The sequence below is a fragment of the Oreochromis aureus genome, linkage group 2 (genome assembly GCF_013358895.1).
Source record: "Oreochromis aureus strain Israel breed Guangdong linkage group 2, ZZ_aureus, whole genome shotgun sequence".
Taxonomy (NCBI): Eukaryota; Metazoa; Chordata; class Actinopteri; order Cichliformes; family Cichlidae; genus Oreochromis; species Oreochromis aureus.
This window is the reverse complement of record NC_052943.1, coordinates 25882160-25905099: the sequence shown is the minus strand read 5'-3', so window position 1 is coordinate 25905099 and position 22940 is coordinate 25882160. Positions and strand designations below refer to the sequence as shown.

Below are 22940 nucleotides of genomic sequence, written 5' to 3'. Positions count from 1 at the left end.
ATTGTGCCATTAATTTATTTATTTGAACAGAGTAATATTTGCAAGCTGTCTTTTCCTTCATAATAACAGAGTTTCACTTTTTTCCCTCTCTGTTTCTCTCAGGCGGTGACACTTCCTCTTCTTCTACTGGCAGTGCCTCTCCGGTGCCCAACAGCTACGATTCCCTCGAAGGTGGCAGCTATCCAGGTACGTGTTCATCACAGACAGACTGCACCTCATGCACCTGAGCAACTCTCAGTAAAATCACTGCAGCGATGTTTGAACTGTAAATCAACTTTTCTTTAACAATATGTACAGTGGACAATATTTTTTTAACTTTATGTTTTCAGAGTATAAAATGAAATCTGTTATAAAACCTTAATAAATTGTTAAAGCTGAATTTTAGGGTCTTTCGTCAGTGCTGGAAAAACAGATGTGAGAACAACTGGATGAAAACATTCTTGAATATAAAGAAAGCGCTGCCTCCTAAGAAGGGACTCTTAAAGGATAAAATAAATCCCCTTGAACTGAATTTAGATCCTTTTCCTCAGTCCCTGAGGAAGGTTCCTGCAGTGTTAACACAGCTATATTTGCTGACAGCTGACGTGGCAAAAAATACTTGGATCGTCTGTTATCTAGTGACAACGTTTCACAGCAGAGAAGGAAAAAATGGGCTTTAAGACAATCCACATATTCCCTTTGATGTGACCCAGCTTTTCTAAGCAGAAGACAGCAGTGTCATTCACAACGCTTTAAATGTGATTGTTGTTAGTTTGTTACTGGTACAGTGTTCCTGATGTTTATACTAATGTCTCATCTCTTATGGGTCTTTGTTCATCTAATCTGATAACAATATTGTGTATTCTGAACAAGGCTAATGTAGACAGCAAAGGGGATTCATATGAAGTCTGAAAATCAAAAAGTAAAACAAACATCTCTAAACCTCCCAAGCTGATAGCGTCTTCATGTAGAAGTATTCAGAGCGGTCTTGAGCATTAAAATGTAATCAGATTTTAATAATTACAGCTAAATAAACACTCAAAAGCTGCTTGAAAAGGCTTTTTTTGTTGTTGTTGTTGTTGTTTAGGGATGATTTGGCACTTATTCTAACTTATTCTAAAATCAACATGAACACAGTGATCTTTTTTTTTTTTTTTCTTTTCTGGTCATGTTAAAACACCTTAAAAGTTTTGTCTTCTTAACATCACACTACTGTACTCCTGAACTGTCTCTCTTTCCAGAATCCATGCCACCATCCAGCAATGTGACCAACCAGGCTCAGCCCTACGGTAGTTACGGTTACCCTGGCATGCAGTCAGCCTATCGGCAGGGACCAGCGTCCCACACTGACGCCTCCCCCTCCCACGACCTGTATGGCCAGTCAAACTACCAGCAGTACTCACAGGTGAGCCTGCAGCTTGAACAGAAATGTTGATTAATATTTTGCACACTTACGGATTTTTTTTTTTTTTAGCATGTTTAATAGTTAATAATAGTTTAATAGTTTAGACAATTTATATTAAATTATCCAAACTTTTTACATATGAAAAATTAGACAAAGGCAAACCCAACCTGCGTTTGATATCCATCACTTAGACTGACTGTCTGTTGCCCCCACCAGATTTTAAGTAAGCATATATATATATAGGGATTTAAATTTCACCCATGCTTTTACCAATTCTGGTGATAGGCCCTAGTTTTATGAGCTGGCTTATAACAGAGTCAGAGACCTGTTCAGGATTCTGACCCTGGACTTCTGTCAATACCAGACTTCTAGACTTGATCAGGAAAATAATCCACAAATGACTGACTAACCAGACTTAATAAATAGCCTCACCTGATGCATTTTGGCTGCAAGTTGAGCTGTTTGTTTGTTCGTGGTGTGGAAACCATCCCTCCCTTCTCTGCAGCCCTTCCCTAGTCTCTCTGAGCTGTCTGCAGCCCTCGGCGGGCTGAGCGGTGTGCCAGAGCTGGAGGTCGAGGCCCTGAGGCCGATCAACTTGCTGCAGGAGAGAAACTTGCTGCCCCCCAGACCTTTGGAAGCCCCCGAACCCAACCTCAGCCCCGACCTTAAGAAAGTCAACTGCAGTCCACAGTAAGTCCGGTGTAGGGAAATTTTTTTTATTTTTCTATTTGTTTATCAGGAGATTATAGAAACTTATATACATTGTATTGTATGCATCTTACATGACATATTTTCTCAAACATTTCTTTCCCAATCATTTTAACTTTAACTTGTTAAACAAAAGACAAATTAAAATACAAAAGAAAATCATACCAACAGAAGAACAGAAAATTGAAGAAACAACATTAAAAAAAATGAATAAAAAATAAAAGAATAAAAGGGGAGGGGGGGGTGCTTAAATCCTATGCCTACCTACCTTAAAAAAAAAAAAAGGAGTAAATTTCAAATTCTTTTCAATATAGTCGCAGGATGGGTAAATTGCATTGTACTAAGGAAAAGATTTGAGATATTCCACAAAGGGTGTCCACTTGTGGATAAATTTTGCAGAACTACCTTTCACTGTGAGTGAGATCTTCTCCACCCTCAAGAATGTCCGGACAGTATTAAGCCATTGCAATGCACATGGACGCGTGGGAGATTTCCAAAGAAGTAAAATACAGCGTCTAGCAAGAAAGGAGCAAAAGGCCAAGATCTCATTTTGCTGGGGAGTTATATTAAGAGGGGTCTTTGGAACTCCAAAAATGGCAATTAGAGGGTCTTCTCGGATCTGAAGTCCAAACCCCCCCGAAAGTACAGAAAAGAAATCACTCCAAAATTTGTTCAAACTCGGACAGAAAAAAAACATATGGCTTAGATTGCAAGGGGAGGTGTGACATCTGTCACATTGGTCTATAATTGAAGGAAAAATTTTAGATAAACGGGATTTTGAGAAATGGACTCTGTTTATCACTTTAAACTGTATAAGCTGTAGCCTAGCACATGGTGTACTTGAACACATGATGAGATTCACCTTATCCCACCATGATTCAAACAGTTCAACACCTAATTCACGCTTCCAGGCGGTTCTGATTTTACCTGATGAGTCAGATTCGGTCGCCATAAGCATACAATATATATTTGATAGAGGTGATTTTTGATTAGGCCTAACAAGCAGAAGGTCAACCCATGGAGGATCAGCAGGGAGAATTGGGAAATTTGGAAACAGTGATGAGACACAGTGTCTAATTTGCAAATAGAGAAACAAGTGAGTGGGAGGTAGGTTAAATTTTGAGGCTCTGAGAAACTAAGAAAGACATCATCTTTGTAAAGGGCTCTCATGGTCTTTATGCCTCTTTCGTGCCAAGTCAAATAGGCGGCGCTGGTAGTGGCAGGGGAAAATAGATGATTCCTTAACAATGGTAATCTGGTAGAGGGGGATATGAATTTAAAATGCGACCTGAACTGAAACCATATCTTAAGTGTAGAGAGCACTACGGGATTTGAAGCAACAGAAGATGTTTTAACAGGCAGTGATGAATAGACAAGGGAGGCGGGTGAAAAATATGGAGAAATTGATTGAATTTCAAGTTTACACCAAATCAGGTTAGGCGAATTTAGCCAGTAGGTCAGCTTATGAATATGCGAAGACCAATAGTACATTAAAAAATTTGGTAGGGAAAGACCCCCATTAGAGGTAAACTGTTGTAATAAAGAGAGCCTAAGTCTAGGGGCCCTTCCATTCCACAAAAAAGAAGAAACCATCTGGTCCAGGGACTTAAAAAACTGTTTGGGCAAAAATAGGGGGATACACTGACATAGAAAGAGAAATCTGGGTAGCACATTCATTTTGATAATATTAATCCTGCCAATTAGTGACAGTGGGAGGGAATTCCACCTCTGGAAATCTAACGCAAATTGTGAGACCAAAATTCTCAGAAAACAGTAAAGGCAAAGTTCGTGTAATATTAATTCCCAAGTACCTAAACCCCGAGGGGCTGAGCTTAAAAGGAATGTCAGACTGCTCAAGTGTTAACGCTAAGGAGTTCACAGGGTAACATTCGCTCTTGAGCAAATTAATTTTATAGCCAGAAAAAAGAGCTGAATTTTTCCAAGACAGATAAAATTGGAGGAAGACTACATATGGGGTCAGCTACATACAAAAGAAGGTCATCTGCGTACAGGGATACCTTAAGTTCAACACCTGCACGGATAATTCCACGAAAGGAAGAGAGGGATTTCAGAGCAACAGAAAGGGTTTCTATGGCTAAAGCAAAGAGAAGGGGAGAAAGAGGACACCCCTGTCGAGTGCCACGGCATAGTGGAAAATAATCAGATCGAACTGAGTTGGTGATGACACAAGCCTGAGGGGATGTATAAAGAAGTTTGAGCCAAGACACAAACCTTTCTCCAAACAAAAACCTAGTCAGTACAGCAAAAAGATAATCCCATTCAACCCGATCAAAGGCCTTCTCTGCATCTAGAGAAATGATCACCTCAGGAGACGAGGGACAGTGGGCAGAAAAAATTGTACTTAGCACTGTACGTGTGTTAAAGAACAACTGACGGCCTTTGATAAATCCATTCTGTTCCTGTGAGATAATCTGTGGAAGAACGGCCTCGAGCCGAACTGCAAGTAGTTTTGCCAAAATCTCAAAATCTACATTTAGGAGAGACAGGGGCCTGTAGGACTCGCAGGCTGTAGGGTCTTTGCCTTTCTTCAGTAAAACTGAAATAGATGCCTGCGTTAAAGTGGGGGGCAGCCGGCCATTTCGCAGTGATTCATTATATACATCAAGAAGGAGAGGCGCTAGCTTGTCTTTAAATTTTTTGAAAAACTCAGCCGGAAATCCGTCTGAGCCTGGGGCCTTACCGCTCTGCATACATTTGATTGAGCCAAAAATTTCCTCTATTTTAATAGGAGCATCGAGCTCATCAGAAACTGATTTATTTACTGTGGAAAGGTCAGAATTCTGGAGGAAGGCAAGCATCTCATCTGAAACTGACTGTGATTCAGAGCTGTAGAGATTGCAGTAAAATCTCTTAAAAATCCCACTGATAGAGGCAGGGTCAGAAACCAGATTGTCAGACTGGTCTTTAACTTGTGAAATTGTGCGAGAGCTGGCTCTACGTTTCAGTTGGTGTGCCAAAAGTCTACTTGGCTTTTCACCATGCTCGTAGTAGGTAGCACGAGATCGAATCAAAAGACGTTCTGCATCAGCTGTTGTGAGGAGATCAAGTTCAGTCTGTAAATCCTGTCGTTGCTTCAATAACATCCGTGATGGATTAATGGCATTTTGGTTGTCAACGTCCTGAATTTTTGCTGAAATTTCTGCTACCCTGGCCCTGGAGTTTTTGTTAAGATTAGCTGAATAAGAAATAATCTGGCCACGCAGATATGCTTTTAGTGTTTCCCATAATAATGAGGAGGAGACTGAATTGCTTTTATTAAAGGCAAGAAAGTCATCGATTGCTGATAGAATGAACTGGTTGAATGAATCAGCAGATAGTAGGAGAGTGTTAAACCTCCAAGAAGGGCAGGAGCGAGGTCTACCAGTGAAGTTTATATCAAGGCTTAGTGGAGCATGGTCTGATATAACAATTGGGTGGTATTCAGAAGATGTGACTTTAGGCATCAGACAACCATCAACAAAAAAATAATCTATACAGGAATAAGATTGGTGTACATGAGAGAAAAAGGAAAACTTTTTTGTTTGTGGATTACACGTCCTCCAAGGATCTATAAACCCATTCTGAGACATGAAGTCAGAGATTGATTTGGACATAGAGGACTGAGTAAAGACACGAGGTGAGGAGCGGTCTAGTGTCGGGTTCATTACATAGTTCAAGTCCCCAGCGAGACTTAAGCAGTGGGTGTCAAGAAAAAGAAGAGTGCTAAATAAATTGTTTGTAAAATCAGGGTTGTCAAAATTTGGAGCATAAATATTGACCAACAAAACAGGAGTATGAAATAGTTTACCAGCAATTATAAGAAATCTACCATTTTTATCCTCAATTGTTTTGGAAACCGTAAAATCAACCTCCTTACTAATTAAAATAGCTACTCCCCTGGCTTTAGAGTTAAAGGTTGAATGAAAGGTCTCCCCAACCCATGAGTGCCTGAGCTTGCAATGATGTGTATCTTGCAGATGTGTTTCTTGTAAAAATACTATATCTGGATTTAGACGCTTCAAGTGTGAAAATATTTTAGAACGCTTCACCGGGTTAAGGCCTTTGACGTTCCAACTTAAAAATCTAACTGAGGAAGAACTTGATGAGGCTTGTATGTCACAGGACATGTGATCAGTCATTTATAGCAGAAGTAAGTAGGCACCCCCCTCCCAAAAGAAAACAAAACAGAAAAAACAAAACAGAACGAAAAACAAAAAAACAAAAGCCGAAAGCAACTCCGCCTTGAGAGCGCCGACATCACTATTGGTGGCGGCCTGGGCCGCAGTCCCCGACTCGGGATGGGTCAAGGGCTCATCAGGAGAAGCAGGCCGCAGGTGAGGCCGAATCGAGCTTCCTCCTTTAGTCGGCTTTGGTGGCATTTTAGTGACCAAAATGAAAAAGTGTACCATTTTAAAACGAGTTGGATATCGCTTGGGGTCGAGTCAGGAAAAAAAGTGCCCAGTAATTATTAAAAAAAAAAAAAAAGGTCGACCGTGCAGGAGCCCACCAAAACACTACTCACTCCAAGCCGCCATTAGCCGGAAAACCGGTGTAGGGAAATTTTGAGTGGCAGCTGAGTCCTTAAATTTAGCCATTTACTTTTAGTGTATCACAGAAACTTTAGAGTAGTAAAATAAATAAATTCTTAAAATAGTACAACAGTAGTACACAGTTACGTTTTTTTTCTTTCAACTTCTAAGCTCATGCTTTTTGTGTGTTCTCACTGCATTATTTAAACCTTTTTTCATTTCATATACTTTTATCTGTGAGTATATTTGTCATTCGTTTGTCTTTTTTTTTTTTTTTTTTTTTAAATCAGGACATTCAGGTGTACTCTGACCAGCATTCCCCAAACCCAGGCTTTACTCAACAAAGCCAGACTCCCTCTGGGCCTCCTCCTCCACCCCTTCAGAGATCTACAGGTACACTAAAACATTTTTCTCAGATTTTGGTATTATGGAGTTAAGATATCTTCAGATGTTTAGATTTTTTTTAAGCAGTGTGTATTTTTTTTCATTGCCTTCTCAAACACTGCATGAAGCTGTTCTGCTATTTATTTATTTATTTATTGAACATCCAAAAACTTTGTTTAGGGCACAAACACTACTGTAGCTTTTAGCAGGCAATAGTTTGAGTTTCTTCATTGAGAGTCATTTTATTCTGACACTTTTTTGTTAAAGCAAACAGCTGTGATCGAGTCATTCTGTGAAATGCAAAATATGTTGTGCAGAGCAGGGTGTTTTTTCCCTGACAGAGGGATTTCACATTAGCCGACACAGTTTTACATTAAAGAAAGGTGGAATTTAGTGTTTAAATACTATCTTGGTCCTTTGTAGCTGTCTTTTTCCACTCGTGACATGTCAGCAGGAGGAGCAGAATGACAACGATGAAGAGGTGCAGGAAAGATAAGGGAGGGTATTTATAGAGCTGCGAGGTGAAGACTTGTCAGTAGGTGTGAAGCGACAGACAATAGGAAAGTGCTTGAAAGACAGGCTGGCACTGACTTCCTGGACTAACGGTTAAATAACTGAATGTTTGACACAGCGTCAGTTGTTGGCTCGTCGTTTTTGTGAGTGTGTATTTCAAAAGGATATCTCAGAATTGCCCAGGCTGTGTTGCTTTTACAGTAGATGACTGCAGAGGTGTGGATCCTGTGGATGTGTGAAACAGACATTCATGCTCCTCCGCAGTTTCTGCCTACAGCTTTAATTTTGGCGACTCTGATAGTTTAAGAATATGTTATGAAAATGTATTTTTGGTATCATATGCTACACCGACACAGTATTTCCTGATTTTGAATTTAATTTGGTGTTTCCTCTGAGTCAGTCAAGTCTACAGTGTTTCAGTAAACAGCTGTGAGTTGTTTGGTGTATTCTGGAGTGAGCCTGCAGTTTGGTGTCAGACACGTCAGAGTGTCCTTAGCAAGGTCAACAGATAGTTTTAAAGAATTTTTCTTTTCCAGTTTAGTGAGGTTTTATGATGCATTTAAATCTTCAGAATGTGACATTGTTTGCCCCGTCATGACGAACTTCATGTCCCTCGTCTTCTCTGATCTCATGAGGATACTGTGGTACCATCTCAGTTAATAGTCTAACCAACTAGTAGAAATTGTTCTTTCCTCAAAGGCTGTCTGTGCTCTAACATTAACATTCATTTTGTGGTAATGTTAAAGTCAAAACACAGAGTTGACATTGCCTGTTTTGAAAAGCACCACCTAGAGGCAGTGGGAGGAACTGGGATGGTTTGGGCATCTCTTCTTAGACTGAGGTCTCTTTGCATGAATCCAGATATGAGAAGTAAGAAAGGGAGGATGTATTTGATCATGATGGAAAATGGCACAAGAAAAATGAAGCTACATTTAAATTTTTTGCACTACAGCAGCAGCATTGGCACCCATTTACTCGAATACCCAGAGTGGGGGAATTCTTAGTTTTTGTTTAATCTTACAGCTGAACCAGCAAACCGAGGTGATTAAGACATTTTGGTTTCACTACTGAGGCGTTTTTCTCGACATCTGTGTTTACTTCGCCTGTGAAAGTAACACATTACTGTTGCCATCGAACCCAAGTGTGAAATTACAAGTTTTCAAAATCATGTCTATCAGTGTCATGTTTTATTTAATTACTGCAGCTCAACTCAACTGTTTATCAACATAGATGTCAATTATTTTATAGTTATGTTAGCATTTGATCTGATAATAATTTTTAGCTGTTTTTAGTAAAGTGCAGAGAAAGAAAGTAGTCTCAAAACCTCCGTTGTGGCCTTCAGGTTTACCTGAGGATAAACAGACTTTGTTCTAAGGAAAAGGTGGAGAAATTTTAGGGGACTATGGTGCTTCAGCGGAAGTCATAAGAATAGATTGACACCAAAAAAAGAGGAGAAAAGAACTGCAGGTTTTTTTTTTTTTGTTTTTTGTTTTTTTTTTTAATCCAACCACACTCACAGAAAAGGAAACAAAGTGCTATTCAGCCATCTGCTGAGATATAAATAGAATGTTTTGAAAGGGTCATGGGATGGAGAAAGAAATTGGAGGCCAAAAAATTGAGGCATGACACATTAAAAGTTCATAAACACGTCTTTCGTATTTTTTTCTTGGAAGTTAGTCCATCTTTCTCAAAGCCTTTTTCCCCTTTTGCCTCTCTGCAGCAGTTACCGGTGATCACATCAAACACGATCGTGCGTTGTCGCTCCTGCCGCACCTACATCAATCCGTTCGTCACCTTTCTGGACCAGCGCAGGTGGAAGTGCAACCTGTGTTACCGGGTCAATGATGGTACAAGTCCAGTCAAGCTATTTATATATTGTCCCTGCAATTTCTTTACTGCTGGATCATGTTTTGCAGCCTTAATGTTTTATGCCTTTTTTAATTCTTGTTCAGTACCAGATGAGTTCATGTACAATCCAGTCACAAGGTCATATGGTGAACCACACAAGAGGCCAGAGGTCCAGAATTCCACCGTGGAGTTCATCGCCTCCTCAGACTACATGGTAAACACGCCTCTTATTCATATTACATGTACTTTGCTTCTCTGTCCACTAGAGAGCGGTGTTGTGTTTGAAGTAAACAGGGGGAAAAAGAAGGCTCATGCATAAGAAGTGACACCTGCAAAGGTCATATAAAAAAGATTATTATTATTATTATTATTTTTTTTAAACCTTCAGGGATCTTTGATGTTTTTGTTCTTTTTCAGTTGCGACCTCCTCAGCCGGCGGTCTACCTGTTTGTACTCGACGTGTCTCACAATGCTGTGGAAGCGGGATACCTGAAGTACTTCTGTGACTCACTTCTTGAGAACCTGGATAAGTGAGTCTTGATGTTGCTGCTTCATGAGTTTGTCAGTTAGCTATTTAATCAAGCTGATTATTAACGTCTGTCACAGGCAGAAACCAGGCTGACACAATGTTTTCTGCTGCAGGTTGCCTGGGGACTCACGTACCAGGGTGGGCTTCCTCACCTTTGATAGCACCATCCACTTTTACAATCTCCAGGAGGGGCTGTCCCAGCCACAGATGCTGGTGGTGTCAGACATTGATGGTAAATATAAGTTCATTCAAAATGACGGCATGAGAGCTGTGGCAGTGACCCACAATCAAAAGTTGTTGCCACACAGTTAAGACCAGAGGTGGCCTATTAGAGTGACTAATGACCCTTTCCAGTGTATTTGATAGAAAGGTGTCATCTATAGCCACATTAATAGTCTTTCCTGCTTTCTTTGCAGATGTCTTCATACCATCTCATGACAGCCTGATGGTGAATCTAAAGGAGAGCAACGAGGTAGAGCGTGCTGCTTTGTTCCCCTGCGTCTCTTCTATCTGTCATGTTCGTGCCTGCTTCTTGATGTTTCTGAAATGGTTTTCTTTTTAATTTTCTCATGTATTCTTTCTCCGTCCTCCAGCTGGTAAAGGACCTGCTGAAGTCACTGCCGGCCCTGTTCAGCCAGAGCAGAGAGACCCACAGCGCCCTCGGTCCTGCCTTACAGGCCGCTTTCAAGCTCATGTCACCCACCGGAGGGCGCATCACGGTGTTCCAGACTCAGCTGCCGACGCTGGGAGCCGGGAAGCTGCAGTCGAGAGAAGACCCCAATCAGCGTTCGAGCTCTAAGGTAATTATATTTTCTTTTATTTGTGATTGTAATGAGAAAAAACAACTATCCAGAGAAAAGTGGGAGCAAGAGCAGATGCAGGATTTTATCATATCTTAATTATTTGGAGTTAAGCAGCATCCTTTTTCTTATTTCTGTCTTTATTTGGATGTTAACAGTCAAAGGTTTGGACACAGTAAGCCGTCACATGTTTAATGAACAGATGTTTTAGTGTAAAGTGGGCTGCTGTGCTTCATCTGTAACAGCTAATAATCACCACCCTTAACTTTTATTTATTTAGATATTTATTGATAAGTGAGACATAAATAAAAACATCTCTGTGCGGTGTGTTCATAGTGTTTGTTCTTCATGCATATTTTTTCACTTTGTTACCATGAAATTGGAGATTTATACTTTGTGTCCTGGCATTTTCACAGCTGAGTTATATTTATACTTTCCTGCAACAACTCACTTTTCTTACCGGTCACAACATCAACGTTGTCTCACATTTCATCTCAGATTAAACACCACTGTTATTGTCATCCCAGGATTGTGATTTATTCAAGGTTAGCATCTTCTTCTTTTTTTTTATCTGAATAAACTGCCAACAAGCCATGACAAGAGTTTCCAAAAAGAAAATGACAAATAACAGATGTGCTTGGTTTGCTCGGGGAAAAAGATATTATATTGTCTTTTTTAGCTGTCAGGAAGGTCCCCATTCCCTCAGTCCTGTGATCAAAATGAGGAATTGCTGGTAATAACTCCCATATCTTTCAGGGAGCCCACCACCTCGGTCCTGCCACTGATTTCTACAAGAAACTTGCACTGGATTGCTCAGGACAACAGATAGGAGTGGATCTCTTCCTGCTCAGCTCCCAGTACGCCGACCTCGCCTCGTTAGGTGAGAGCATGATTGAGTCAGCTGTTGTGATCTTTCATGTTATCCATGTATCCAAAGTGTCAACCTTTTTGCTTATTTTTTTGAATGCTAATGAGTGAATCAGCTCCCAGTATTCTTAATTTTCTATATTTTCTATCTTTAGCATGTTAAACAGTCATTCTGGATCAGAAAGGTGGCCATGAGAAATTTACAATTTCCTTTTTTGCACAGATTTATAGATGTAGACTTTAAATCTGATAGCTTTAAAATAACCCTCTTGTGGTTTGGTTCAAATTTCTGAGTGTGTACTGCTGCTGCACTCAGGTTCTTCATCTTATCATCTTTAGAGCTTGTTGTTTTGCTGTTGCTGTAGTAGTAGTAGTAGTAGCTAACATGTGATTCAGGAGACTGGAAATTATTTGCCTCGGGGAAAATGTCCTGCAGAAGCTCAGGCCTCAGCTCAAGTGATAACATCCAGAAAGTGTGTTACCAATGTTATCAACCTTGTTTTATCTGTTAAACCACACACCCAAGTCATCTGTTGACACGGATACCAAATCTCCTAACAGCTTATTTCTGGCTAATAAAGGAGAAACCTATTCTAAACTGCTTTCTCGCCATCATCGACCTATTTGCTTTCTTCATCTTTATGTCATATTTAATATTATATTATCTGTGTATTGATGTATTTAATCTTTAATTCAGTCCAGTGTGGGATTAAGGCATTATTTAGAAATCACGCAAAACACAATGATGTATTTGAACTCTTCTTCCCAGTCTTCACAGACTGAAGATAATCACATTTAATTCTCTTAATGCCGATCCTCTCCTGTTTTTCTTATTTCTCAGCATGTATCTCCAGGTATTCAGCAGGCAGCGTCTTTTACTATCCCTCCTTTCATTACATCCACAACCCGGCCCAGCTGGAAAAGTTCCAGAGAGACCTCGAGCGCTACCTCACCAGGAAGATCGGCTTTGAGGCGGTCATGAGAATAAGATGCACTAAAGGTAATCGGATTAGATGCAACTTCATGCACGTTTTAATGTTTCTGTGTGTAACATAAGTTTTGTCCCGGCCTTTTTCCTCTTCAGGTTTATCCATCCACACGTTTCACGGTAACTTCTTTGTGCGCTCCACTGACCTGCTGTCCCTGGCCAATGTGAACCCAGACTCTGCCTTCGCTGTCCAGATGTCAGTTGAAGACTCTCTGGCAGACTCGTCTCTGGCCTGCTTCCAGGCTGCTCTGCTCTACACGTCGAGTAAAGGTATACACAAGAATGACTCATTTTCATGGTAACACATTTAGGTTGAAAAGATTTTTCTTTAAAAATCTTGAAAACGGGACTGTTATTAATTCATCTGTAGGAAAGAGACGTATCAGGGTCCACACTCTGTGTCTGCCGGTGGTCAGTCAGCTGAGTGACGTCTATGCCGGTGCTGACGTCCAAGCCATCACTTGTCTGTTAGCCAACATGGGTAAGTGTGTAGCTTAAATCCTTGGCTTTCACACCTTTTCATGTGCAGTGCCTTTAACCTTAGACTTTTTACGCATTTATGAAACTTGGCCTCTGGCCTCCCCATGGTTGACACAAATCCAATAACAGGTTAGAAATATTAGAGTGATAATAAGAATCGGTCTCAGTAATGAACAGATGAGTTTAAGGAATCTGAAGAATTTGCTAGATATGATGTGGTGCACATATGGATATAGAGAACTACAGAGGCACTCTGGGTAATGATAAAGTGATATTGTCAGTGTTTTTTTTTCCAGTAAAGTTGGCAGAAAAAAATGCATCAAAATGTATCGCATATGTTTCCATCGGGTTTCATAAAACACGCAGTCAGTTGGAATTAAATACCAACCCTGGGTGGAAATGTAGCGATACTTGTGTGGTGGTATATAACCCACAGAGAGCTTTTTGTAAGCCAGGTATTTCCAGTGTCAGGAGTCACATTCGTATACATTTGCATTTTATATTAATGATTGAAAGGTTTATTTCAGTCTGTGCAGAGTGGCTTTATGGGTCATGTCGACCACTGCTGTTTCCCTAGAGGTTGTGCATTGGAGCTGAAGAGTGCAAAGTTTGCCTATCCCACAGACACACAATATCCAAATAAATATGAAAATGTTTGCAGTAGGGCTGTGCGATACGACCAAAATCTCATATCCCAATATGAGACATTTCTCATCCCGATAACGATATATCTCGCAAAAATTTTACATGTTCTGTAAATTCAGTGAATTTACAGAACTCAGGCAACTCTACTTGTGTGAAGTGTTTTTAGCTGGGCGTCGTGTACCTGGAGTTGAGTGTTTTGACCGATGCATAAAACTATATATTTTTAGATAGAAGTTGCAACAGCCACCATTTTCTTTGTGAGTATTTATTACACGGCGTGCTGCGTGGAAACGCCTGTTCTAACGTTTGAGTCTAAGGTTTATTTTGTGCACCTGTCGGCTCTGTTTTGCTTCTCATCCGTAAACTCTCTCCATACTCGTTCACGTGGTTCTTGCGTAGGTGGTAGAAGAGGTTTGTTGTGTTCGAGTCTGAGGTGGGGACCGGTTTGCGCCATAATTTGCATAGTACAGTTTTCTGGTCCGTGTCAGACTTTTCTTAACCAAACCATGTCCATGCTACAGAGGTAGCCTCTCGTTTAGGAATAAGGTCCTCGATTTATTTTGACTGGTCCTTCTGTTTGGAGCTACCTGGTTCTGCCTCATCTTCACTGGCTATGCTGTTATTCTCTGTACCACAATGAAAAAATATTGCCATAAACAGCGTAGTTTGCGCCACCACGAAACAAACGATAGCGAATAATTTGAAACGATGTTTTCATTTTGTCATCCGATATATTTCATCATATCGCACAGCCCTAGTTTGCAAACATGTCTCATCAGTACGTACTCTGGGCTTTTGTTAACTTAACTTTGTGTTCAGAAATGATTAAAATGCTGTCTTGGAGGTAAACTAGTCTTCATTTGGTCTTTTCAATCCAGCCATCGATCGATCGCTATCATCCAGCCTGTCGGACGCCCGGGACGCGCTGGTGAATGCGGTGGTGGACTTGGTGAGCGCCTACAAGAGCAACGTGTCCAACCTGCAGCAGTCTGGACTTGTCCTCCCTGCAGCCATGCGTCTCTTCCCCCTCTACATCCTCGCTCTCCTTAAACAGGTGCGGCTGCTCGACTGTCGTCGGCCCGTGAACACACACGCGTCACACAGCATGACATACACTCAAAAGAAGGAGAAGAAAAGGCTGTGAATGTGTGTTTAAGCATGCAGCCCTCCACTTTTCCCTGTTAGCAGACTTCTTCTGGAAAGTTTTTTTTAAATTTTTTAAATTCAGTTTGAGGTAAAAGGAGAGAGTTTTGTTTTACTGACTAAACCTGCAAAACGTTATTACACATTTTAAAATGTATTGAGTACAAACCTTAAAAGCAAAGCACCCTCTGACCAAATGTTACACCGTAGAAAAGTGTGAGCTCACAGTCACACTGCCTGGGTTAATGACTGTTAATCCACTCGGCATGTGTGCATTCATACATCCAGGGTGTGTATGTTCAGAAGCACATACACACCCTGTTTCTGAGACAAATCCTCCCTGTAGGTGTTGGTGGAACTCTAACAGTGTGTTCCTTTGGTGAATCAGAGAATAAACCTTGGAAACAACACTGTTTAATTGAAGGATGCACATTATGGCCTATTATTCCTGGTGATTAAAGGTTAAACTGTTACCACATTGTTTTTGTCTGAACTTGTTGCAGTTTAATTCTCCATTTTTAGCAAAAGCATTTGTTTTACTTTGCAAATGGGGCTAAAGCTTTACTCTGTATTTTAAATTTTTATAGATCTTTAAACTCTATTCTTATTCTTGACCTAATAAATGAGAAAAATCAAATCAAACACTGCTGATATGATGTGTTTGCTTTCAGAAAGCCCTGCGGACGGGCACCAGCACGAGGCTGGACGAGCGGGTCTTTGCCATGTGCGAATTCAAGACTCAGCCGCTGCAGCAGCTGATGCGAATGGTTCATCCTGACCTCTACCGACTGGACAACATCTCTGACCAGGTGGGATGCACATGGCTTTTCTCATAACTCAGTGCACTAAAGAGTAGAGAGAGAGAAAAACAAAATGACTACTATCAACCCATTAACATAACATCCTTAACATATATATCTCAGTATGTACTGCAACTTTATCATTAAACCTGTGCTTAATGGCTTAACTCGCTCTTTTAGGTTGTTTTTATATCTGGGGAAGTGGTTAAATGTAAGAGAAGCTGATAAGACACATTAGATAAGTTTGATATCTTGCCTAAAAACATCCTGAAACGTCTGGCAAGGTGTCACATCAGAGCCTTAATCCTGAACATTATGATGACTAAGAGCAAAGCCAGTCTGCTTGTTTTCTCTGGAAATGCACAGAAAGTTTGGTGAAAATTGGTTTGGGATCATTGGGATGATTGCTTTTGCTTGTTAAAACAGATGACTTGAAATGTTTGAGTAAAACTGTGATGTCTGTCAAGGGTGTTTTTAAGCTTGTGGTATCTTTTAGAACAACAAGGATTTAACTCAGTGACATAAATGTCATAATAAATGTAATTAAATCTTTTTATTTTAGTGTTTTAATTTCCATTATATGCATCATATTTTCACTGAACATTTCTTTTAAAGGTGTATTAAAAAATGGGAAAATAGTCTCACATCAACTTTAACCTTTAAACACTTGTAATAACCAGAATTATGAAGAATTATAATACAATGGAGACATATCTTAAATAAGGGAATATCAGACTTTAATGTTTGTATGGTCTCTGTTTGAAGCTTTACCTGTAACGCTATGTAATTAGTATGTATGTGTTGTATGCATGTATATAGTAAAGCTGTTTTATACTCATCTCACAAGTTGTCTGACCTGCAGGGGGCGCTTCATCTGAATGATACCGTAGTCCCCCAGCCTCATCTGCTCCACCTGTCTGCTGAGAGGCTGAGCAGAGATGGAGCTTTCCTCATGGACTGTGGCAGTGTAAGCTCTGCAGGGATGAAGTTCAGAGAAATCTTTATTTCATCTCGTTTATATTTTTCACGTCTGTCTTCTCACCATCTAGTCCTTTAATAAAATGCAATAAACCTTAGGTCATAATTTAGAGCAAATCAAAGAGAAGTTGTCTTTGCCTGAAACAATATGTGATGGCTTGAGGACTGGAGTTGGGATTTATTGTCTCATTATTTGCCTCGGAGTAACTTCAGCAGCAGCATTGGAGCCCAGTTTTCATTAAGTTTAATGTCATATAATTTAATTTAAAGGGATTTTCCACTGCAGCAAATTAAATACAGAAAGAAACCGAAACACTCCAATCTTCAGACTATCACTGGAAAGTATCAGTAATAAATGGAGGGTAGTTAGATGTTTGAAGTTTAAACTTGCTACCAAATCTAATTTCTGAGTGAACTCCTTATGAGTGCAATGGCGTATTTGGTGCCAATAAAGATTTTTTTCAAAAAGGGTGGGAGGGTTTTAATATTACAAAAAACAAAACAAGGCAAAACATAAAGCCACAAATTTACTGAAAATAAAAAAATAATAATAATTTTATCAGCGAAAAACTCACAAAGTTACAAGAAAAAAACTCAAAGTTAAGAGAAAAAATTATAAATTTATAATTTATGAGGGAAAAAAACCACACATTTATAAGAAAAACAGTGAAATGTATGAGAGGACGTATACGAAGGGGGGAATTTATAAGAAATGGAAATACAAATTTATGGGGAAAACTCCTCAAAAAATAAAGAGAAAAATCAATTATTGTTATAATTTTTTTGTTATTTTTTTTCTTCTTCACTGTCATAGTTTAGAGTGGTGATATTTATAAAATTGGCCCTGCTGGCTCTTTAGTTGTTGCAGATTAAGACACACACACGTCAGAGTTTGTGTAGAAAGTCTGTGCGGTAATGCTCCTCTTCTCTTCTGCCTGTCCAGGTGTTTTATCTGTGGATCGGCAAATGCTGCAACGAAATGTTCATCCGAGATGTTTTGGGCTGCCCGAACTACGCTTCAATTCCCCCCAACATGGTCAGTAAGACTCATTTGAGTAGAAGTACACATACTCACTCACACACACACAAACAGTTCAAAGAGACAGATTAATCTTCTGAAGTACAATGAGGCTTTTATTTTCCCTCTACATCCAGCACATCAGGACGTTACAGAGAAGTGCGATTAGGGAAATGTCTGCACTGACACACACACACACACACGTGTGTGCGCCGCCCAGTCGCTGGTTGAATGATGCAATGCGACATTTTGTTTCTCCTGAAAATGACTCACAGTTGTGCTCCACAGTGAAGGAGCTGTGTTTCTGTTCACTTAGTTAGAAAAAAACTTGTCCAGCAAAACAGACTTGCTGATGTAGCTTTTCTGCTTTTTTTTAACAAACTGTGCAGCCACCTAGAAAGTTCTGTCAATACCACGCCGAGGGCGTGATGGCGACACCCAGAGCAAACGGCGAGTCAGCACTTGTTTATGCTGCTTATTTTATCTTTCTAGCAAGGGGTCAGTGCCTCATAGATCCACCTACAAACCCACACTCCCCACCACAGGCATGTTCCCGTTAACCACATTGTATGGCCGGGGTTGACAGTGTGAATCTGCACTATCTGAAACACGCCACTAACAACAGCGTTGTTGTTTTGTTTCTCCTCTTGTCCTCTTTGGTTCCTAGAGTCACATTCCGGAGCTGGAGACTCCTCTCTCTGAGAGGGTGCGAGCTTTCCTCGACTGGCTTCAGGACAACCGAGCGTTCAGCTCCACGATACATGTTGTCAAGTAAGCACTGCCGCACATCTGGACTCACATCTGACTGTTTGCTAACACACTGGAAACTGTACTTCTTCTTCGGGGCAGTCACAGATATACATAGGCAGCTTGTTTTGTTCTTGTTTTTAATTGGGTGAAATGGATCTCACGTATTGCTTTAACACAAAATCTGAGGTCACTAAAGGAAAAAGTGTTCAGTTGCTCTGTCGCAAAAGACAGAGCTGCAGAAAACTGAGGTTTGAAGTGTAAAGCAGTGACTGTGCTCTGTTGGGAACACAGAAAGTTGCTGACCCCAAGCGAGCAGTCATTTCTGTTTTACTTGTTTAAAGTCGCCTCAAGGCCTCGCATGTCATAAAAGATTGCAGGCACACAGACCTTGATGCAGAGCCTCACACCATCTGATGACTGCAACATAAATTTGACATCCCTGATTTGAAATATAATTCCTAGAAGAAATAAAAGGGCAGCCTATCGTGACATCAACCACTGGTTTTGGACTCATTTTGAAGGTTCAGCATTAGCATTTTGGCCACCGCCATGTTAGCCTGAACCTGTGTTTTAAACTGTACACAAAGACACCTGCTAATGAGTACTAACTAACAGACTGACGAAATCCTAAAACTTCACTTAAACTGGAGCACAGGCTTTGTGGATGCTGTGTCAGGACAGTTAGCCGCACAGTGAGCCATTACTACTGGACACTGAGCTGGCTTATTACTGACAGGAAAAAAGTAACTATTTAATCGTTTTTGGAAGTAATAAACTTCAAATTAAAAAGAATCATCTCTCATTCCTGTGAACCTCCGGGTTCAGAGTTAAGTTTAATGTTCCAGTCATGTGATAGGTGCCTTTTTATATCTATCGGCTACTTGGCCAAATTAAATCTGACATTCTGTTGAGGTTCATGAGGAAATAAAGCAAATAAACAACATTACGATTGTCTGATACTGCACATCCTTCCAGAGTTCGCCCTTCTGCTTCGTCACCTCTCTGGAATCTCGTAATTCCAGATAGTGAGCTGCTCTGATTGGCATTGAACAGAAACTGGGTGTGGACAGTTTCATATAGAAGAGATCGGCAGGTTGAAGGAAAAGTATTTCCGAAGTGTAAACACAAAGACAAAGTGAGCATTGAGGTCACAGATTGACAGCGGCGGTAAAGTCATCCGCAGGGAACGCATTGTTTCGGTTTCCTCTCTGTCCTCCTCTTTGTGGCACGGCATTGTTGCTTAACCACATGTTTACATCACATGTTAGTAAAAATGCACTGAGTGGGATTTGAACGGATGTTTGTGTCATGACAGATAGGACTTAATGATCTGAAATGACAGTAACTACGAGAGAGATTTGACAGAAGAATTAAAAATGGCTCTTGAAGTGGTTTCGAGCTCTGTGACCTCGGACCTCACAGTTGTTGATCTGTTTTTGTTTTTTTTAAAGATCTTAAAGGTGCAAGAGCTTTAAAGAGTAGCTAAAATATTCAAAGAAGCAATGTTCCAATATTTGAAGAGGAATGAAAAGTTAGAAAAACCTGTATCCTCGCTCAGACAGACAGATTTTAAAAGCTCTGTCACTGTTGGTGGTGTTAGAGCGTGCTCTGTCACACCTTCACATCACTGCCAAAAGATGTATAGTTAAAGGGGATCTATTCTTCTCATTTCCACCTCCATGTTTGGACTTGATCTCTGCTAGAGTAGCTCTGCATGAGTCACAGTTCACAATAATCCACCCTTCTACATGAAATGATGCTTGCAGGTCTATCAGATTGTACTTCAACATTTCAGAAGTGTCCCAGAAGCAACTCTCAACTCGACATCATTCAGAATGATGTGGACAGGAAGTCGGACACTAGAATGGCATAAAGAATACGTCACTTTTCAGATTAAAAGCCTTAAGACTTAACACCAGGTTTTCTGAAAGACTGGTGTTATTTGATGCTCCGTGAAGAAAGAGACAAAGCATTTAAAGACTTCATCTCATGGACATGCACCCAGTTTATTCCCAGGGGGACACAAGCTGTTTAAGGTTTTCTCCCTTTAAGCCAGTTTTCTTCTGACTGGCCAGAGCTTTGCCTGAGGTGACTGTGTTAGTGAATCCTGCTCTCTGTGAGATCATACAGAGCAAAGAGTAGAAGAAAACAGCTTTTAGGGCAGTTTGCAACCTGAACTTTTGGCTCAGAGAGATTACTACAGCATAAAAAGTACGTTTAAATCAGCATCCACCCCTGTATTTCTGCGTATATGTACAAGTATGTAAGGAGGTGTCAAATGTCCTGGTTTAACTTGTGCTCATGTTCTGCTCTGTCTGAGCCTTGTTGATGGTGCTTCCCCCTTTTTCCTGTTTAACCTGCGTGGTCACGGTTCAGACATCAAAGCTGTGTGCCTGTTGCTGTCAGAGCACTTACGTGGCAGAATGACATTTACACGCAAGACCGTCATCTCTGTTTTGGTAGACACACACTGTAGGTATCAGTTAAACAATGCAGAGGTGCGCAATGAGCTGTTTATAAGCATAGCAACAAAGGGACGAAAGAGGGAGATGGCTAAGCAGTGACAACATGAGAGCTACATCTTGATTGTTTATGTGGGACTTTCTAAAGCCTGTTAAATGTCAAATAAATAAAAATATCACACCACATTATCTCCAGAGCTCAAGGCGGCTCCTTCATAGCTCTTGTTTTGTCACTTTTATAACATTTCATTCTGGCAAATCTCAGGTTTTACTTTTTTTTGCATTGGGAATATATTTCTCAAAGTAAAGCCAAGGTCTCACTACAAGCAGTTGCGAGCTCTGAGAGAGAAACCAGACGTCAGATCAGATGTTCAGTGTCTGCTCTTGCAAGTCGGGTTAGAGAAGCCAGCAACGTCTCGCTCAGCCTGGGAACTCGTCCTTCATGGATGTCTTTTTGAAATTAAAGACAGACATTTAAAGAAACATGCAGGGAGGGCTTTGGCTCTGACTGCTGAATAGGTGGTCCTGAGTAGGTGGCTCTGCAAACTCTCTCAGAGAAAAACTCTCATGCTGGGGATTCGTACAAACAGCTGTCAGTTCAGAGTCAGTGAGGTAGAAGAGTGTTGTGTTTAAGAGCTGACATGTCAGCAAATCTTCAAGTTATATGGACTAGATTCCAACACTTCTTAGACTTACAGTGCATTAAAATGTACAAACGAGTTTCTTCTTTTCCTTTAATGCATTTTTCCTCCCTTCCTGCAGAGATGATGCCTCGGCTAAAGCCACTTTGTTCCAGCACCTGGTGGAGGACCGGTCAGAGTGGGCTTCTTCCTATCATGAATTCCTGCAGCACATTCAGCAGCAAGTGTCCAAGTAGACTCCATCACGCTGAGAAAAACTTTGACCACTAGATTCCTTAAACAAGAGCGTGAAAGGACTTGTAACCCGATAGAGTGAAAACTAGCGTTAGCCAGCAATGGACACCCATCGCTGCGTCAGACCAGTTTTAACGAGGCGGGTTTCCTCCCCTTCTTTTAAACGGTCTCATTAAAACAAAGCTTGTTGGTCACCTGCGATTAGACCAGCAGAGGGGGAGGGAAGAGGTAGTTTTAGAAGAGAATAACGAGTTACAGAAATGAATGACTGAACAAATGAAATTGCTAAAAAAAACAAACATCCTGCAGCGGCTCTTTGCCGCCTCTTTAACCACTGTCAAACCTTTTAACCTTCTCGTAAATCCATCGCTCTCAAGAGAAGGAGGAGAAAATCGAGCCAAGAAGATGCCACCTCAAAATCTTTTATTTCAGTTTGTTTTGTGAGCCTAAAATGTAGCTTGTGCTTTTTCTTTTTCTTTTTTTTAAATTTCCCGATACATTCCCTTCCCTTAGTTTCATTTCAAGACTGTTTTGAAAACACTGGAGAGCAGAAACAAAAATCGGGCATGTGCTTTGAACGACGACACGCATGCCGCCTTTTTGTCTGCTGCTAGTCTGCTGATGGGCGACGGCTGCCGGGAACGTGATGGGACAGCGGTCGGATGTTTAAACCTCCCGGCAGCTCCGTCTTCTCTGCTCCGCTTTATGAACTCCTGAGTTGTTGAGATCGATCTCCATAAACTTTCCTCCCGCCGGCAGTCTTCTCTTCATTTGTTTATTTTTTTTCTCCAGGCGCTAACTAAAGTTGCTACCCACTTTGTAACTACTGAAAGAATCTTTTATGTGTGATTATTTATGAACCAGCTTATTAAATAAAGACAAAAACAGAACTCTGCTTGTTTCGTGTGACATGATTATTGATATTACCCTACCCATCAGCCCAATGACTAAGCACTCGGTTTCTTCAAAAAAGTGATCCTTCGACATGAATTTCATTTAAGGGAAAAGGAAGAAGTCACCCAGAGTGACGTGACGTGAAATAGCACAAGGAGACGACCTTGAATGAAGAAGAGGCCTAATTCAGATTGGTCACGGCTTTAAAATTTAGATTTTATTTTCTTGGCAGAGTTGCAAAACTTTTTTTTGACAGCATCTCATATCATTCCAGACTGGTTGTGCTGGTGCTTCCACAGCTTCCATCTAACTTTCTCAAGAAGTTGGGTGAAGTAACCCAGACCT

At 40.6% G+C, this 22940-nt stretch overlaps 1 protein-coding gene across 2 annotated transcripts in view; it reads left to right on the top strand.

Annotated features, from left to right (window-relative positions):
* The window catches only part of sec24b (SEC24 homolog B, COPII coat complex component), a 33662-nt gene extending 11066 nt beyond the window's left edge, over positions 1 to 22596 (top strand). For both annotated transcript variants that reach the window (XM_039621375.1, XM_031728603.2), the window contains 20 exons: positions 103 to 186; positions 1221 to 1384; positions 1890 to 2074; positions 6912 to 7014; positions 9239 to 9365; positions 9471 to 9580; positions 9784 to 9896; positions 10009 to 10127; positions 10312 to 10367; positions 10489 to 10695; positions 11452 to 11575; positions 12404 to 12562; positions 12647 to 12820; positions 12921 to 13031; positions 14554 to 14729; positions 15490 to 15627; positions 16481 to 16585; positions 17540 to 17632; positions 18282 to 18385; positions 21589 to 22596. In XM_039621375.1, coding sequence (XP_039477309.1) covers positions 103 to 186; positions 1221 to 1384; positions 1890 to 2074; positions 6912 to 7014; positions 9239 to 9365; positions 9471 to 9580; positions 9784 to 9896; positions 10009 to 10127; positions 10312 to 10367; positions 10489 to 10695; positions 11452 to 11575; positions 12404 to 12562; positions 12647 to 12820; positions 12921 to 13031; positions 14554 to 14729; positions 15490 to 15627; positions 16481 to 16585; positions 17540 to 17632; positions 18282 to 18385; positions 21589 to 21703 — 2567 coding nt within the window. In that variant the 3' untranslated portion in view covers positions 21704 to 22596. The remainder of the gene's footprint in view (positions 1 to 102; positions 187 to 1220; positions 1385 to 1889; positions 2075 to 6911; positions 7015 to 9238; positions 9366 to 9470; positions 9581 to 9783; positions 9897 to 10008; positions 10128 to 10311; positions 10368 to 10488; positions 10696 to 11451; positions 11576 to 12403; positions 12563 to 12646; positions 12821 to 12920; positions 13032 to 14553; positions 14730 to 15489; positions 15628 to 16480; positions 16586 to 17539; positions 17633 to 18281; positions 18386 to 21588) is intronic.
* Positions 22597 to 22940: the final 344 nt, after the last annotated feature.